The following is a 17,538-nucleotide window of genomic DNA, read 5'->3' as shown; positions in this document are numbered from 1 at the left end:
ATAATCGAAAATGAATCTTGATGTGAATGGAAGGGGAGAGGGAGTGGGAAAGGGGAGGGTTGTGGGTGGGAGGGACGGTATGGGGGGGGAAGCCATTGTAACCCATGAGTCGTACTTTGGAAATTTATATTCATTAAATAAAAGATAAAAAAAAAAAAAAAAAAAAGACAGTGAGACTCACCTCAGTCTGAACCATCCCATGTCTTTGTAGTCTCATGCAGCGCACTACATCAGAGATGTCAAACTGCCGACGGAAGGAGAACATGTTTCAGATAAAACGGGTAACTGGATTTGAGCCCCAAAGGGGTCATAGAGGGGTGGCTTATGTGGGACTCTGCACCCCACTCTTCTTCCCCTTCCAGTTGTCTTGGGAAATCCTCCTGGACAAAATGACTCAGGGCACTGACTGTCATCATTTGGTCATGTTAGGAATGCTCTTTTAAAAAGAATTACAGCAGGTTACTTCATATGAAAATTCACCAGTACAAATTATCGCCCCCCCCCGAAACTGACTCATTGCTAATACACAATAAAAAAGGTAAATTTTTTCCTTACCCATTATTTTCAGGGAACAGATCTTTTGATTTTAGCTGATAGGTAACAGTTTGAAACAAAAGAGAAATGGATTATTTGGTTTAGTCCTATTTAAATTATTGCAGTAGATAAACTACCACATGAAGTGTGCGACAGAACTGTTTGTAACTAAAGTCCTTTAGAAGACAATGATTTTGGGGCTGGTGCTGTGGTGTAGTAGATTAAGCCTCTATCTGCAGTGCCGGCATCCCATATGGGCGTCGGTTCAAGTTCCAGCTGCTCCACTTGCGATCCAGCTCTCTGCTATGGCCTGGGAAAGCAGTGGAAGATGGTTCAAGTCCTTGGGCCCCTGCACCCAAGTGGGAGACCTGGAAGAAGCTTCTGGCTCCTGGCTTCAGATCGGCACAGCTCCAGCCACTGCGGCCATTTGGAGAGTGAACCAGCAGATGGGAGATATCTCTCTCTCTCTCTGCCTTTCCTTCTATGTATAACTTTCAAATAAATAAATACATCTTTAAAAAAGACAATGATTTCAATTATATATCATATACAGTAAAGATACTGTGATGTTTTAAGTAAGTTTTGTAATAATTTAGATTCAAAAGTAAGATTTGCCTTATTTTTTTTATTGAGACTTTGTTTAGATAATAAAAAAACCCAAGTTTCTGTGATATGATTGTTATTTTTAGCCCTTGTTTATATTCTTGTGGAGCTGTGGTCTTCCTACTTTTTACTTGTTGAATATTATGCTTAGTGGTGAATTCAGCCTGTGATTATACAGGGAATTGAAATTATATCTTTGCAAAAATTAAAGAAAAAAGGAAGGAGGGGTTTTCAGGAGGGACAGGGAGAGGGAAGGAAGTATGGTTGTCTTCTTAAAACTGTACTTATGAAATACATGGAATCTGTTCTCTTTGTATTAATAACAATAAAAAAACCCCAAGCTTTGTCATTTCAAAAATGTACTTTTAAAAAATACTCCTGTATTTGTATCTCTAAAGTATGGTAACAAAATTATCTTATATAATCCTAAAGACTGTAAGGATAAAATGCTAACACTACATAAAGGGCTGGTGTTGTGGTACAGTGGATAAAGCCTCTACCTTCGAAACCAGTATCCTGTATGGGTGCCAGCTTGCACCCTAGATACCCCACTTCCCCTCCAACTCCCCACTATTGCAATTGGGAAAGCAGTGGAAGATGGCCCGAGTGCTTGGGCCCTTGTCACTGGCGTGGGAGACCCAGCTGAAGCTCTGGTTTCTGGATTCTGCCTGGCCCAGTCCTAGCTGTTGTGGCCATTTGGGGAAGGAACCAGCAGATTTCACTTTTGTCTCTTTCTCTAACTCTGCCTTTAAAAAAACAAACAAAAATCCCAGAAACAACAACAAAAAATCCAGTAATACAAATAGAGGTGCTATTTTTTTTCATTACACTCTCTGACATTTTGAATAACAATGTTACTAAAATGTAACTCTATTTAATAAGAGAATGAAAGTATTCATGTAGGCTAACAGAAAATATCAAGATCATAATAGTATATAAAAATTAGATTCTGTTTTCTCCCCAATTTATCAGTCTTTTACTTTTTTGTGTGATTTTAAGAAATCTTTTCCTATTTTAAAGTCAGTAAAATATACATTCATATTTTCTACTGAAATTGTTTTTTCAGATTTATTTATTTACTGAAAGTCAGACTTACAGAGAGAGGGAGACATACACACAGAAAGAGAAAGAAGGGGGCCGGCGCTGTGGTGCAGTGGGTTAACGCCCTGGCCTGAAGCACTAGCATCCCATATGGGCCCCGATTCGAGTCCTGGCTGCTCCATGTCTGATCCAGCTCTCTGTTATGGCCTGGGAAAGCAGTAGAAGATGGCCAAGTCCTTGGGCCCTGCACCCACATGGGAGACCTGGAAGAGGCTCCTGGCTCCTGGCTTTGGATTGGCACAGCTCCGGCTGTTGCGGCCATCTGGGGAGTGAACCATCAGATGGAAGACCTCTCTCTCTGCTTCTCCTCTCTCTGTGTAACTCTGACTTTCAAATAAATAAATAAATCTTAAAAAAAAAAAAAAAGAGAGAGAGAAAGAAAGAGAGAGAGAGAGAGAGAAAACGCACGCGAGCGCTTCCATCTGCTGGTTTACTCCCCCAGTGGCTGCAATGGCTGCAGCTGGGCCAGGACAAAGGGTAGGAGCCAGGAGCTGCTTCCAGGTCTCCCACATGGGTGGTAGGGACCCAAGCACTTGGGCCATCTTCCACTGTTTTCCCAGGTGCATTAGCAGGGAGCTGGATGGGAAGTAGAGCAGCTGGGACTCAGGCTGGCACCCTTGTGGGATGCCAGTGTCACAGGTGGTGGCATTACCAACTATGCCACAGTGCTGGCACCTACTGAAATTTTTAGTTTGTTTTTAGCATTTAAGTTTTATTTTTAAAGGATTTTATAAATATAATTAATTAATAAATACAATATAATTTTATTAATTAGATTCTCAGTGTCATAGCAATTGCATGATAATTGCCATGACACAATTCTTACCAATTCTCATGTTAATGTTCTTTCTGATCAAATCTCATTCATCTTATACTCACGTCAAGATCCTGGCTGATTAATCCTAGAATCACATCTATGCAGATCAGGGTTCCTGAGCGTCCGATGCCAGCGCTGCAGTGCGTGATGATTGGGCCTGATCTATGGATGTGTCTCATGTACGAAATGAAAGTGAGCAGGTCGTCGGGCCGAGACGGTGTGTCGTGGTCCGGCCAGGCAGTGAAATTCAGATGAGAAATATGTCGCCTCTCTCCTGTCTGAGATGGTACAACAGAATAAGTAGAGAATGACACGCTATATTGTTCATACATAATTACTTTTTTATTATTCTGGCCTTTCAAATTTTGTCCATGAATCAGAGCAAAGAAAAAACAGAAGAGACTAAAAGACTCTATTAGGAGAAACTGGACGGACTTTCACAAAGAGATTGCTATATCCATAATATTGGTGAAACTGAAACCAAATTACATTTTGATAAAGATAACCTTCTTTGGTGACTCCATGGCAAGTCTACCCCAGATGAAAGCCAGAGTCATTGCAATGGCTTTGAGGTAACAGACCCCCCTAATCTGGATTGTCATCTCTCAGCCCTAACCCCTGCCCCAGCCCTCTGTGTGGTCTTCTAGATACACTGGGCACAGTTCAAGCTCAGGGCCTCTGCACTGGCTCTTTCTGGGGACTGGACTACAGCCCCTGCTCCCACCCTCGTCCAGGGCCCACTCAGTTCCTTCACAGCCAGGCTCTCAGCCTTCTCCCTCTCCCATCTGGCTTTTCCAGCTTTGCTTTTTCCCATAGCACCTCCACACCATCATCTCATTAGCAAGGGAGCTCCAAGAAGCAAGGGCATTCTTTCTGTTTGTGTTGCTAATGGATGAATCCCTAGGGTCATAACGGGACCCGTGCTCTATCAATGTGGACTCAGTGAACAAATCATTTGAGGAATACTGGACAACTGTGCTCACCTAAGTAACAGGTAAGCTTGTGGAAATGAATAAAGAGGTATAATCTGTAATTCTTTATGAAAGCACAAACCGTGGAGGAAATTCTCAGGCTATGTTTACATGACACCAGTAGAACTGAGATGATAGGGAAGCAAAAGCACCGTGTTTCTTTGAGCAGGCTAGACCTCCAGTGGAGACACAGTATTGGCCCCTGGCCAGGATTACTGGGGGAGGAGTGCGGAGGTGAGGAAGCAGCAGCCGCTTCACTTAAGCTGTGGCCACTTCCTTAATTCCAGCTACATTTACTCAGCTGGTAAGGTGGCCGCAGAAGGAGCTCTCTAAATGATAACTGTTTATGCTACAGTTGTCTATATAACTATAAATAGATTGCCTTTTGAGGGAATATTTTTCTACTTAGAGTTTCAAAACCAGTTTTAATCTCTTCAGAGGTTTGACTTCAAGTTTCCAGCATGTAGCTTCTGAGCCATTTTGTGCTATCACTGAGCAGAAGCTAATGAGGGATGGCGTGAAAAGCCCTGTGTACTGGAGGAAAGTGGTGGTCCATGAAGAAGGACACATTTAAAATTATACTAGATACAGAATAGGTGGCATTGGTGCCTCTGCATAAGAACCAGAAAGTCATGGCCTTTTATCGAGAAATACGCTGGCATGGGAGAGGCCAGCCCGGGTTCCAGCTGGGAGATGCGCCTTGTGACTGAATGGGAAGATTAAGTCACTCACCTGAATGTCCTCTAGGGTCATTGCCCGCAGGACAAAGCCCTTCAGCTGCTGCACTCTCACAAGGGCCAGCCGCAGTCTGTCGTCATTGACCATTGTTGTTTTGCCTAGGATATTAGGCCAATAGCGCTGGCATTTGATTTTTTCTCCTTCTACTTCTTGGGTCATCATGGCTATCACTGAGGAGTTTTGTTCCCAAATCATCTGCCAGAAATCTCCAACAGTCGTGGGGAGAGGGCCCTGGCAGGCAATGTAAACAAACTCTTCTTTCCCCACGGGTATCCTAATGAAGCTGGCGTTGATGTATCCACCTTCATCTCCAAGGGGAACTCTTGTGGCATCATCTGTGAATTTCCCACCACAAAACCATCTATAGCGTGTGCTTTAAACAAGAGTCTTACAAGAACAGTGAAACTCCTCAACCGTCGATGAAATCACAAACACACATTTTCATACAACTAGTATTTTCAAACGTTTTGCTCATTTTGTAAGTGCATCTCAAATGCCAGGTGAGTGAGTTTCTGACATGAAATTTGGTGTTTATTATTTAAATAGATTTCAGAAATTAAAATTAGCAAATTAATACATTTAGAAACAAAAAAGAACAACTTTGCTACTTCTTTATCATTATTGTAATGCTGATGACAATATTGTAATGTTGAGTGACAAGCCAAAAAACTTTTTCATAGAATGAAAATTAATAACATTAGTATGATACTATTAGAGTAAATTCTGAAAATAATATTAGCATAATTAATTCTCACTCACCTAATTAAGTTATATTATGTTAAATAGGCAACCAAAAGAAAAAATTAACATAATAAAAAGGCTACTCATTTTACTCTCTAGGCATGTAGGCCCTTATCTTTGTCTAATTCTAATTTCAAGAGTCAAAATGTAAGTTTTTAAACTAAGCTGCCCCAGTGAAAAATACACATTAAATTATCTTTTACTGAGGTTATAACAGTTTATGTAAGACTATAAATTTATATGTATACATTAGAAGTTATTTCCATTTCAAACATATATAAATTTAACTCATAATTCCAAAGATTGTAAAAGTCTTTTTATAACAGGTTTCAAAATCCTCTGTCAATTGCCCCTTTTGACTTGATATCTATCTCATAGTACACCCTGGTTATTTGTTTAATGAAAATGAATCTACTCAGCTTTGGTTTTATGACTTTTCCATTCTGACTCTGGGATACCCATTTGACTTTTTTTTTTTTTTTGCCTTAAATATTTCTCATCTATGTTATGCCAAGCAATGATCTACTCCATTTTTAAAAATAGTTTTTAAAAAAATATTTATTTTATATACTTGGAAGGCAGAGTTAGAGAGAGAGAGAGAGAGAGAGAGAGAGAGAGAGAGAGAGAGAGAAATCCACTGTTTCCTCCCTAAATGGACACAGTGGCTAGAGCTGAACCCATCCAAAGCTAGGAGCCAGGATCTTCTTTTCTAGGTCTCCCACAAGGGTGCAGAAGCCCAAGCACTGGGGCCATCTTCTGCTGTTTTCCCAGGTGCACTAGCAGGGAGCTGCATCAGAAGTGGAGCAGCTGGGACTCGAAACAGCACCCATCTGGAATGCCGGCACTGCAGGTGGAGGCTCAGCCTACTACGCCACAGTACTGGCCTCAATCTACTCCATTTTTAAAAATGTTGTCTAAGATTCACTTGTTATAGGAAGTTGGCCAAAACAAATTTTGCGTCTTTTATCTGGGTTGGAAAAATTCAATTGTATTATTACTTAATATTACATGATTTGTTACTATTGGGTTCATTATTTATCTTTGGTTTATGATTTCCTAGCAAAGATAGGGTCATTGTGTCACATGATGTGATCCAAAGTACTAAACTAATATACATAAATATGTCTGGTGACAACTGGAGGAAGTTGCTAGAGGTTGATATTTTGACTACATAAAATACTTACGTATAATTAAAAAAACAACAGTTGATAGGTGGAATGGGTAAAATGTGTTAAAATCATTTTTTTAAATTAAGATTTATTTATGTATTTGAAGGTCAGAATTACAGAGAGAGAGAGAGAAAAAATCTTCCATTCTCATTCCATTTGGTTCACTCCCCAAATGGCAGCAATGGCTGGAGCTGGGCCGATCTGAAGCCAGGAGCCAGGAGCCAGGAGCCAGGAGCCAGGAGCCAGGAGCCAGGAGCTTCTTTTGGGTCTCCTACTTGGCTGCAGGGGACCAAGCACTTGGGCCATCTTCTACTGCTTTCCCAGGCACATTAGTAAAGAGCTGGATCAGAAGTGGACCAGCAGGGACTTGAACCAGCATCCACATGAGATGTAGTGCTGCAGATGGCTGCTTAACCTGCTGAGCCACAGTTCCAGCCCCCAAATCATTGTTTTAATTTCCTTAATTGGGAGGTGGGGGATATGGTATTTTGCCGCAGAAGGTCAAACTGCTGCCTGTGACACCAGCATCCCATATGAGTGCTGGTTTGAGTCCCAGCTGCTCCACTTCCGATTCAGCTCCCTGTTAATATGCCTGGGAAGGCCCTGGAAGATGACCCAAGTGATTGGGTCTCTCTGTCACCCACATGGGAGACCTGGATAGAGTTCCAGGCTCCTAACTTTGGCCTGCCCCAGTTGTTGTGGCCATTTGAGGAATGAATTAGCATTCATTGATTGAAGATTGATATCTCTCTCTTTTGTCTCTAACTCCACCTTTGAAATAAATAATCCATCTTCGAAATAAATAATAGATCTCAAAGAATTTTCTTTCTATGGGGTTGGCACTGTGGCATAGCAGGTAAAGCCACTGCCTGTAGTGCCGGCATTCCATATGGGCACCGGTTTAAGTCCTGGCTGCTCCACTTCTGATCCAGCTCTCTGCTATGGCTTGGGAAAGCAGAAGATAGCCCAAGTCCTTTGGCTCCTGTACCCACATGAGAGGCCTGGAAGAAGCTCCTGGCTTCGGATTGGCCCAGCTCTGGCCATTTGGGGAGTGAACCAGTAGACGGAAGACTTCTCTTTTTCTTTCTTTCTGCCTCTGCCTTTCAAATAAATGAATAAAATCTTTATAAAAAATTTTCTTTCTGGGGGCTCACATTGTGGTGGTGAGGTGAGTTAAGCCACAAGCCTGCAATACTGGTATCCCATGTGAGTGCTGGTTTGAGTCCTGACTGCTCTACTTCCAACCCAGCTCTCTGTTAGTACAACTTGGAAAGCAGTGTAAGATGGCCCAAGTAATTGGGCCCCTGCCACCCATGTGGGAGACCTGAATGGAATTTCCTTCTAGTGTCTGAAATGATTAAAAGCCTAATGCAGCCTGCTAGTTATCACTGTAGACAGATGTGAATTCCATTAGCTATTAATCCCAGACACAGCTCTAAAAATGAGTGGGGTAAATTGATGGTGGTTATGACACATGAACCCAATATAATGTTTATCCAAAAGCCAATTCAGGCATAAAGACTTTAAAATTACTGATTTGGCATCACTGATTAATTTTTAATATTATGTTAATAAAAATTCAGGAATATCTGAAATATTTGGTTCCTCTCATTTTCAGAGTACATAGAAAATTTAAAAGGGAATTCATGTTGTATATCTACATTTATTTGGTCCTTATGTAGACCTCTTAAGTGTGTATAGACACATGCTTATGTGAGGGACTGTAGGTTAAACTTGCATAAACATCTTAAATCAGTTCAAATTCTGTTAAACACAAACTGAATTTGAGGCCAAATTGGAACTTACACGGAAGTATATTTTTATATCTGTTCTTCCTTCTGTTTTCCTTGGTCTGTCCAATTAGACACTGATCCAAAGGTTTTAATTCTTGAAGGTTCTGTAAGCAATGAATGGAAATAAAATTCAATTTGTTAAGCAGTAATTCAGTAATTGAAATGCTTTAAATGTGTAGCATGCAAAGTTGGCTGTTAGGGCTGACTTTGAGGGTTGGGACATAGATGTGTCTTAAATAAGATTAAATTCAATACTGAACTGATAGACCAGTGTTGAACTATGAGGAGTATTTAAAAAGTTCATGGAAAATGCATATTATGGTAAAAAATTTTTGCACCAAAATAAACCACCTTTTATTTCCATTTTTCATGAACTTTTTGAAGTACTTTTTGTTACAAATACCTTTAACTGAACATACTGCAGTCAACTACTTTATGAGATAGCATGTTGTATCTTAATTTAAAATTCAGTTAAAAGGTACAACTCATGAAAATACCCTTGGCTTAAAGTAAGAAGACAGAGCACAATTTCTTTATAGTGTTGGAATATTCCAGGTGGTCATGTTATAATCATATTCCTGTGTTCTAAAGTCAACTCTTTCTAATCTTTGGTTCAATCACTCCTTCAAAAATATTTATCAAACGCCTATTGTATGCAAGGCACTGTTATAAGTGCTAGGAACACAGTGGTGGGCAGGTACAGAAGATTCTGGCTCCCATGGAGCTTAGAGCCTCTTGGGACAAAGGGGCAGCAATAAAGTAAACAGATATTGTAATACATGTATTAAAGACATCAATAAGCTGCCGTGACAGAGAACAAAGAAGATACGCTCCATCAGGGTTGTGATGGCAGTTCTCTGATGGTGACATTTAAACCTAAAACCTTAATGAAGAAATAGTTCTATAAAAATGCAGATCTAGGGAAAGGAAGACTATACTTCAATTATTATTTCAGTTTCCAAATCTACACAATATAATTAATATTTTGAGAAATATTTACAAAGCAGTAAGAGCAGAACAATATTGCCCAATAACAGTAACTCCTTTTCATGGCAACAAAGCCCAGCAAACAGGCAAATAAGCAGATGGTCTGAGCCAGAAGGGCAAGGTCAACCCCAAAAGCATAGTGGTGCTGCATTTCTCATTTGCTTGGTGATAAAAGTGGATGTTGTCACAAGACCATGGGGGCAGCCGTTGCTGAACTACAGCACACATTCTCAGAGCCACATAAAATTGGAAACTGCTGCTAATGATGAACTGCAGCTACAGTGTAATAATTCTTAAGTTTAGTGGGTGGTTGACATTGATAGTTGCCTCTTCAGAACCTTTTTATCCTTACACAGGAAGCAGGGAGGATAATCTTCAGGGAAATTTGTCAAGTTCCAAGTAGTTACTGCAAACCCTTTAAATCAATATTACTAAAATTCTAATTAGAAAAATTTAATAGTAGGTATAAGATGGTGTTTTAGAGTTGGAAGTAAATAAACTCCAGATAGAATGGGTAAATCACAATTTTCAAAATTTCTCCTGACCTTGGGCTGATAGGGGCTCATTTTTCTTTACTACCAAACACATACACTTGGGGAAAGAACCATTGGCAGATGCCACTTACCTCCAGCTCCTTCGAAGGAATTCCTTGGTCCAGCAAACCCCGCAACATGCGAATGACTGATTTTAACTTGGTGCCAGTGTATTTACCTGAAGGATGCACTCTGACCACAGGAAGTGCAGTGAGTTCCTCAGCTGTCAGAAAGGGATGACCTAACAAGAAGACAGCACTGAGCATTAGAAAAACACGTTCTCAGAACTTATTTAACCCCACAAGTGAATTAATTTGGGAGTATTCTCACAAAGGGGGTAATCTACTATCATAAAAAGGGGGAATCTTTAAATATGAGAGAATTAATAAAGCAAAAAAATGAATAAACTGATAACTACAATCAACACAGGGGAGGTTAAAAAAAGTTATTTTTGTCTATTTGGAAGGCAGAGAGACAGAGAGAGACAAAGACAGAAAGAGAGAACTCTCCTATCTGGTCTTTCACTCCCCAAATGCCTGCCAACAGCCAGGGATGGGTCAGGCCCAAGCTAGAAGCCAGGTGCTTAATCCAGGTCTCCCACATGGGTGACTGGGACCCAAGTGCTTGAACCATCACCTGCTGCCTCCAAGGGCTCACATTATCAGGAAACTAGAATCACAGGTGGAGCCAGGACTCGAACCCAGACACTAGGTTATGGGAATTGAAGTGTTATCATGTAGCGTCTTAACTGCTACTTAACTTGCCAAAGGTCTGCCCCAGAAATTTTTACCACAGTACATTTCATGTACCCAACTTTTAAGAATATATCTCAGTGACTGCTCAGAAGTTCTTTTCTTTTTCTTTTTCCCATTTATTTGGAAGTCTGAGGGATAGAGAGATTCCATGCACTGGTTCAATACCCCAACAGCTGGGGCTGAGTTAGGCTGAAGTGAGGAGTCTGGTACTCAATCCAGGTCTCCCATGTGGGTGGCAGGGACTCAAGTACTTGAACCATCACTGCTGCCTCCCAGGTGTGCATTAGTGGGAAGCCAGAGTCAAAAGTGGAGCAGAAAGCTGAAGCCAGGCACTCAGTGTAAGTTGAACTGCTGTGCCAAATGCCTGTTGCTGCCCAGAAGTTCTTAAGGCCCTTGACTTTCACATACTTCTAAAGGAGTTTACATTGTTCCTTATTGCTTGACTCAAATGGTACTGTTTTCATGAGGAAAACGTATCTAGTTCTGTTATTAATTTGCATTTATATCAGCTTCTAAGTACAACAGAGAAGACGACACTTCTGAAATTCCTCAACAGGAGATTGCTCTCGGAGCACTGATTTCTCTCCTTGCACCCTTGGCATTCGGTTCTGGTGTCTCTGGCACTTGATAATTTTCTCCAAGCAAATGAAGAATTCCCTTGGTTCTTCATGAGTTGAGTCAAATACCTTTGAAGAGCTATGGGTTAATTTAGTACCTACTCTATGGACATTATTTAAAATAGAAGGCAATTGCTATCTTAGAAAAAAGTTGGAGCCGGCACCACGGCTCAATAGGCTAATCCTCTGCCTTGTGGCACTAGTCCCGGTCGGGGCTCCGGATTCTGTCCCAGTTGCCCTTTTTCCAGGCCAGCTCTCTGCTGTGGCCCGGGAAGGCAGTGGAGGATGGCCCAAATGCTTGGGCTCTGCACCCCATGGGAGACCAGGAGAAGCACCTGGCTCCTGCCTTCGGATCAGCGCAGTGCGCTGGCCACAGCGTGCCGGCTGCGGCGGCCATTGGAGGGTGAACCAACAGCAAAGGAAGACCTTTCTCTCTGTCTCTCTCTCTCACTGTCCACTCTGTCTGTCAAAAAAATAAATACGTAAATAAAATAAAAAAATAAAATAAATAAAAAAAGAAAAAAGTAGGAAAGACATAGTACCATACCCTGCACCAGTGTAGGTGTAATTATGTCAACTGGTTGACTAAGGCATTTTCATGATGCAACTACTATATAGATAATAAAATGCTAGGCACTGTGGGAGCTACAAAGTTGTACAAGATACCCCAAGAAGCTTCACATCTGTCATCGTGAAGGCTAGCTGGGAATACAAAATTCATTCATGAAGTAACTACATGTTTACATAACTGAGTGAGAATGCAACAGAAGCTCAAAGGGTGGACAGATGAGGATGGGTTACAGAAGCCAACAAGAGCATTGTGCACATACCTATAGTAGACCTAAGTGAAAAAGTGACAAGTTCTATTTTATTAGTTTTTTTTTTTTTATAAAACTAGGACTTCAAATGACAAGACCACATTCTTTCAATATAACAATGCCTTATATGAAACAAGATAAATGAAACATTGAATATAATTTCCTTTTTTCACTGGCTCAGTTATAAAATAAAAACATACTCATAATAGTGAGGACAGACCAATGGATTCTTGCTTTTAGAAGATGAAGCTGAGATCCAATGGTAATAATAGTTCCATATCTTCTAGCTAGTTCACTTATTTTACAACAAATAAAAAGTGTTCCTTGACTTCTCATTCCACTGTAACTCTATTTTTTCATTTAAAGTTCTTACATACTTATTTGTTCGTGTTACTAAAATCCACTAAGAATTTTAGACTACAACTGGGCAAATAATCTGGTTATATAAATGAATATTGGTGTCTGTCTGTAGGATTTAACTTTATGCATAAAACCAAATAATGTAGACATGGTGAAATAACATACCCATATATTCTGAAAAATTTCATTTTAAACAGTTATTTTTCCTGTTCATTGCTTTTGAGGAAAAAATTGCTAATAAAACTCTTGCCTTTATCAGAATCATCACAGCTTGTTGTCTCTGCTGGCAATTCAACACTTTCCCATGTGATGTCATCATCATCGGTCTTTGTTTCTTGTGACTCCTGAATTAAGCTACAACAAAACACATTGGTAATACCATCTTCATGTTTGTCTCCCAAACAAATTCAAATATTATGGCACCAAACCATTTGTTTTCATACAATTATCAATGCATTTTAAAATAGATTATCTGATTAAAAAAAAAAAAACACAAGCACACAATCCTTAAAACCTACTAGTAGATATAAATCAGAGTTGCAGAACAAACAGTTTAATACAGTTGTTGTTTTTTTTTTTTTTTTTTGGGACAGGCAGAGTAGACAGCAAGAGAGAGACAGACAGAGAGAAAGGTCTTCCTTTTCCATTGGTTCACTCCCTAAATGGCCGCCACAGCCGGTGCGCTGAGGCTGGCGTGCTTTGCCAATCCAAAGCCAGGAGCCAGTGCTTCCTCCTGGTCTCCCATGTGGGTGTAGGGCCCAAGCACTTGGGCCATCCTCCACTGCCTTCCCGGGCCACAGCAGAGAGCTGGACTGGAAGAGGAGCAACCGGGACAGAATCCGGCGCCCCAACCAGGACTAGAACCTGGGGTGCCGGCACCGCAGGCAATTTAATACAATTTATCCTCAAACAGACTCTAAGTCTTTGAACCTTAGGCTACAGCAGGGGATAGAGAAAGAGGCAGTTTCATTTCTATCCTTTAACACGGATGGGTGATTACAATTGTGTTGGGATGCATCTCTCGCTTTTCATCAACTAGTGCATTTTATGAATCTATCGCAATTTATTTGAAGAAGTCCCCTTTGATGGACACAGTCTTGCTAGTTTTGGAAGTGAGGACACTCTGTATCTATGTCTCAATGTAATGAAATGAATAATTCTCACTATTCCCTGGTAAATTAGATGGCTGGCCTCAAAAAAGAAATCAGGTAGGAGAACAGTGTTTAGTGCTGCAGCGAGATGAAAAAAGGTTATATAAAAGATTGAACACATTTTCCTTTTTTGATATCCAGGGGAACAATGCAGAGTTCATTGGTCTGACAACACTAGTGTACAGAATTAAAGTAGGATGGACTAGTACTCTCCCAATGTCAACCACAGGGCAACAATTATGCTGTGTTTATGATAGATATGTTCCTCTACTTCAATTCATTGTGGTTCACAATAACATTTAATTTGCAAGCTCTGTTGCACTCAGGAGGTTGATTTTTGTCTTTTAGTACAAACTGGTTCTTTGTAGGAATATATTTTAGAGATTCTTCCATCAGACATTCTCTTCCTTATCATTCTTTTGAACAGCTGCTTAAGACTCTAATTTATTATCTCGGTTATAGTGTTTTGCTACTATATAAATGTTGCAACTGCTTACAGAAAGTAATATCAAAAAATATTCTCATGTAGAAATGCCTTTGCACATCTATGGGAGCAAGACTCTTAGAAGTAAACTTGTAGGGGCAGCGCTGTGGTGTAGTGGGTAGGCCGCCACCTGCAGTGCCAGCATCCCATATGGGCACTGGTTCAAAGTACTGGCTGCTCCACTTCCAATCCAGCTCTCTGCTATGGCCTGGGAAAGCAGTAGAAGATGGCCCAAGTCCTTGGGCCCCTGCACCCATGTGGGAGACCTGGAAGAAGCTCCTGGCTCCTGGCTTTGGATTGGCGCAGCTCTGGATGTTGCGGCCATCTAGGGAGTGAACCAGTGGATGGAAGACCTCTCTCTCTCTCTGCCTCTGCCTCTCAAATAAATAAATAAATCTTTAAAAAAAGAAATAAACTTACTGCGTTGAAGATATGTACTACATTTCTTTGAATCTAGGACATTCATGAAGTAAAATGCACTATTATTTTGTTTACATTAAGAAACACTTTTGATGACTATAATTCTAAGACCCTCCTGATTTTTTTCTTCATGATTTTAGAGATGTTAAAACAAAACCAAAACCACTGCAACCAACAATTAGTGATATGCAAAAATTTATATATATATATATATATATATATATATATTTAAAGGTTTATTTATTTGAAAGGTGGAGTTGAAGAGAGGCAGTGGCAGACAGAATGAGAGGTCTTCCATCTGTTGGTTCATTCCCCAGGTGGCTGCAATGGCCGGAGCTGCGCCGATCCGAAGCCAGCAGCTTCTTTTGGTTCTCCCACACAGGTGCAGGGGCCCAAGAACTTGGGCCATCTTCTACTGCTTTCCCATGTCATAGCAGAGAACTGGATTGGAAGCCGAGCAGCCAGGACTTAAACCAGTGCCTATATGGGATGCCGGCACTGCAAGTGGCGCCTTTACTGGCTAAGCCACAGCACTGGACCCAAATGTATGTATTTATACATTAATAATATGTAGTCTTTCTCTAATTTAGTCAATAGTTCATATCAACTTGCCTTTCTAGGAAAAAGCAAATAGCTATTTTTGATTATCTGATTATCATGTAATATGTGTATGTATTATATATAATATATACATGATTTACAAGCAAAATTTCTGTACAATCACTTTTTTTGGCCAACCATGTATGAAACCTTTCCTTGATATGCTGTGCCTCCCTCCCAAATCAAAATCACTTTATAATGGAAACTGTTTTCAAAAAACTTTTTTTGTTGTGTTTACCTTTCACTTCTTACTTTTTCTTCACAATATTCTTCATAGCCATTAATTTTGCTAGGCTATAATAAAGAGAAATCAAAATAAATTAGCTCATTGTAACAGACATCAAATAATCTAATAATGTTTATTCTTTCTATGAATTATCTTTTATATTCACTTTCAGTGTTCACTTTCATATTAAAACGACACATATGACATTGAATTAATATACTCGAAGCAGTGGCTGAGGCATCTTTAGTGGCCTGAGAATTTAGGATTTAGAAATTCAGACAAAAATCTGAATTAACACTTAATTTAGTTACATGCACATTTGGCATATCTTTTAATACCCTTTCAGTTTTAAAACCTGAAAATGCTCTCAAGAATTTTTTAAAAAAAGATTTATTTATCTATTTGAATGGCAGAGTTAGAGAGAGAGGGAGAAGGAGAGACGGACAGCCACTGTTTCACTTCCCAAATGGCTGCAACAGCCAGGACTGGGCCAGGTTCAAGTCAGGAGCCTGGAACTCCATCCATGTCTCCCACATTAGTAGTAGGGGCCTAAGCACTTGGGTCATCTTCTGCTGCTTTCCCAGGTACATCAGCAGGGAGCTGGATTGGGAGTGCAGCAGCTGGAACTCAAACTGGCATATGGTGGTATCAGTGTTGGAGGTGGTGACTTAACCCACTGCACCACAGTACTGGCCCATTCAAGAACATCTTAATAGTTAATGTGTTGGCTGGCACTGTGGCTCACTAGGCTAATCCTCCACCTGTGGCGCCGGCACCCTGGGTTCTAGTCCTGGTTGGGGCGCCAGATTCTGTCCCGGTTGCCCCTCTTCCAGTCCAGCTCTCTGCTGTGGCCCAGGAGGGCAGTGGAGGATGGCCCAGGTCCTCGGGCACTACACCTGCATGGGAGACCAGGGAGGAAGCACCTGGTTCCTGGCTTCGGATTGGCACAGCGCGCTGGCTGCAACACGCTGGCCATAGGGGCCACTTGGGGGGTGAACCAATGGAAAAGGAAGACCTTTCTCTCTGTCTGTCTCTCACTGTCTAACTCTGCCTATCAAAAAAAAATAGTTAATGTGTTAAATGTATTGCCCTTTTATATTATCAGAGATCAATCAGCTTGTATTTTAACTGGACATGGAGTTTCAGAAATCAGAATATTACAGAAGGAGCAGTTTGCTACAATTAGATGTCAAACTGAATTTTTTTTAAAGAAAGATTTATTGATTTGAAAGGCAAACTTACAGAGAGGAAGGAAGAGAGGAAGAGAGGGAGAGAGCGGGAGGAGAGAGAGAGAGAAGGAGATCGCTTTTATCTGATGGTTCATTCCCCAAAAGACCACAAGAGCCAGGGTTGGGCCAAGCTGAAGCCAGGAGCCAGGAGCCAGGAGCCAGGAGCCAGGAGCTTCACCTGGGTCTCCCACATGCATGGCAGGGGCCCAGGCACTTGGGCCATCTTCTGTTGCTTTCCCAGGTATGGAAGCAGAGAGCTGGATCAGAAGTGGAGCAGCGAAGAATCACACTGACATCCATATGGGATGTAGAGTTAAAAAGCATCTGCAGTGACATTATCCTAATAACAATTTCAATTTATTTATAGAGGAAAAATAACTATGGTGGAAGAAAAAATAGACTCTTTGATCCATTGACAACTAAAAGGAAGCTCTTACAGAGCTGTTTGGGAAGATGCTAATTTTTTCTTAAAGATTCTATCTATCTATCTATCTATCTATCTATCTATCTATCTATCAGGCAGAGTTACAGAGAGGCAGAGGCAGAGAGACAGAGAGATGGGTTCCATCCTCTGTTTACTCCCCAGATGGCTGGAGCTGGGCTGATCTGAAGCCAGGAGCCAGGAGCTTCTTCCAGGTCCCACATGGGAGCAGGGGTTCAAGGACTTGGGCCATCTTCTACTGCTTTCCCAGGCCATACCAGAGAGCTGGATCGGAAGTGGAGCAGCTGGGTCTCGAACTATGCCACAGTGCCAGCCCCAAGAAGCTGCTAATTTTAGTGACTGTGGGAAGATTTTTTTCTTTCCTAAGGGAACAGATTTCATGTATTTCATAGATACAATTATTTTTATTTGAAAAATTAAAAAAAAAAAAAAAAAGAGAAAGGGAGAGA

The 17,538-nt window shown here is 40.9% G+C and overlaps 1 protein-coding gene across 9 annotated transcripts in view; it reads right to left on the bottom strand.

Moving 5' to 3' along the window:
* PTPN13 (protein tyrosine phosphatase non-receptor type 13) overlaps window positions 1-17,538 on the bottom strand; it is a 241,934-nt gene that overhangs the window by 5,542 nt on the left and 218,854 nt on the right. For all 9 annotated transcript variants that reach the window (XM_008267633.5, XM_008267635.5, XM_089303139.1 and 6 more), the window contains 7 exons: window positions 15,431-15,486; window positions 12,788-12,891; window positions 10,080-10,228; window positions 8,481-8,571; window positions 4,759-5,099; window positions 3,118-3,333; window positions 182-244 (listed from right to left, as the gene is read on the bottom strand). In XM_008267633.5, the coding sequence (XP_008265855.3) occupies window positions 182-244; window positions 3,118-3,333; window positions 4,759-5,099; window positions 8,481-8,571; window positions 10,080-10,228; window positions 12,788-12,891; window positions 15,431-15,486 (1,020 nt within the window). The remainder of the gene's footprint in view (window positions 1-181; window positions 245-3,117; window positions 3,334-4,758; window positions 5,100-8,480; window positions 8,572-10,079; window positions 10,229-12,787; window positions 12,892-15,430; window positions 15,487-17,538) is intronic.

This window comes from Oryctolagus cuniculus, chromosome 8, assembly GCF_051225735.1.
Source record: "Oryctolagus cuniculus isolate XC-2025 breed Fujian yellow rabbit chromosome 8, ASM5122573v1, whole genome shotgun sequence".
Classification (NCBI taxonomy): Eukaryota; Metazoa; Chordata; class Mammalia; order Lagomorpha; family Leporidae; genus Oryctolagus; species Oryctolagus cuniculus.
The sequence above is the reverse complement of the archived record's forward strand: the minus strand, read 5'-3'. Positions and strand labels throughout refer to the sequence as shown.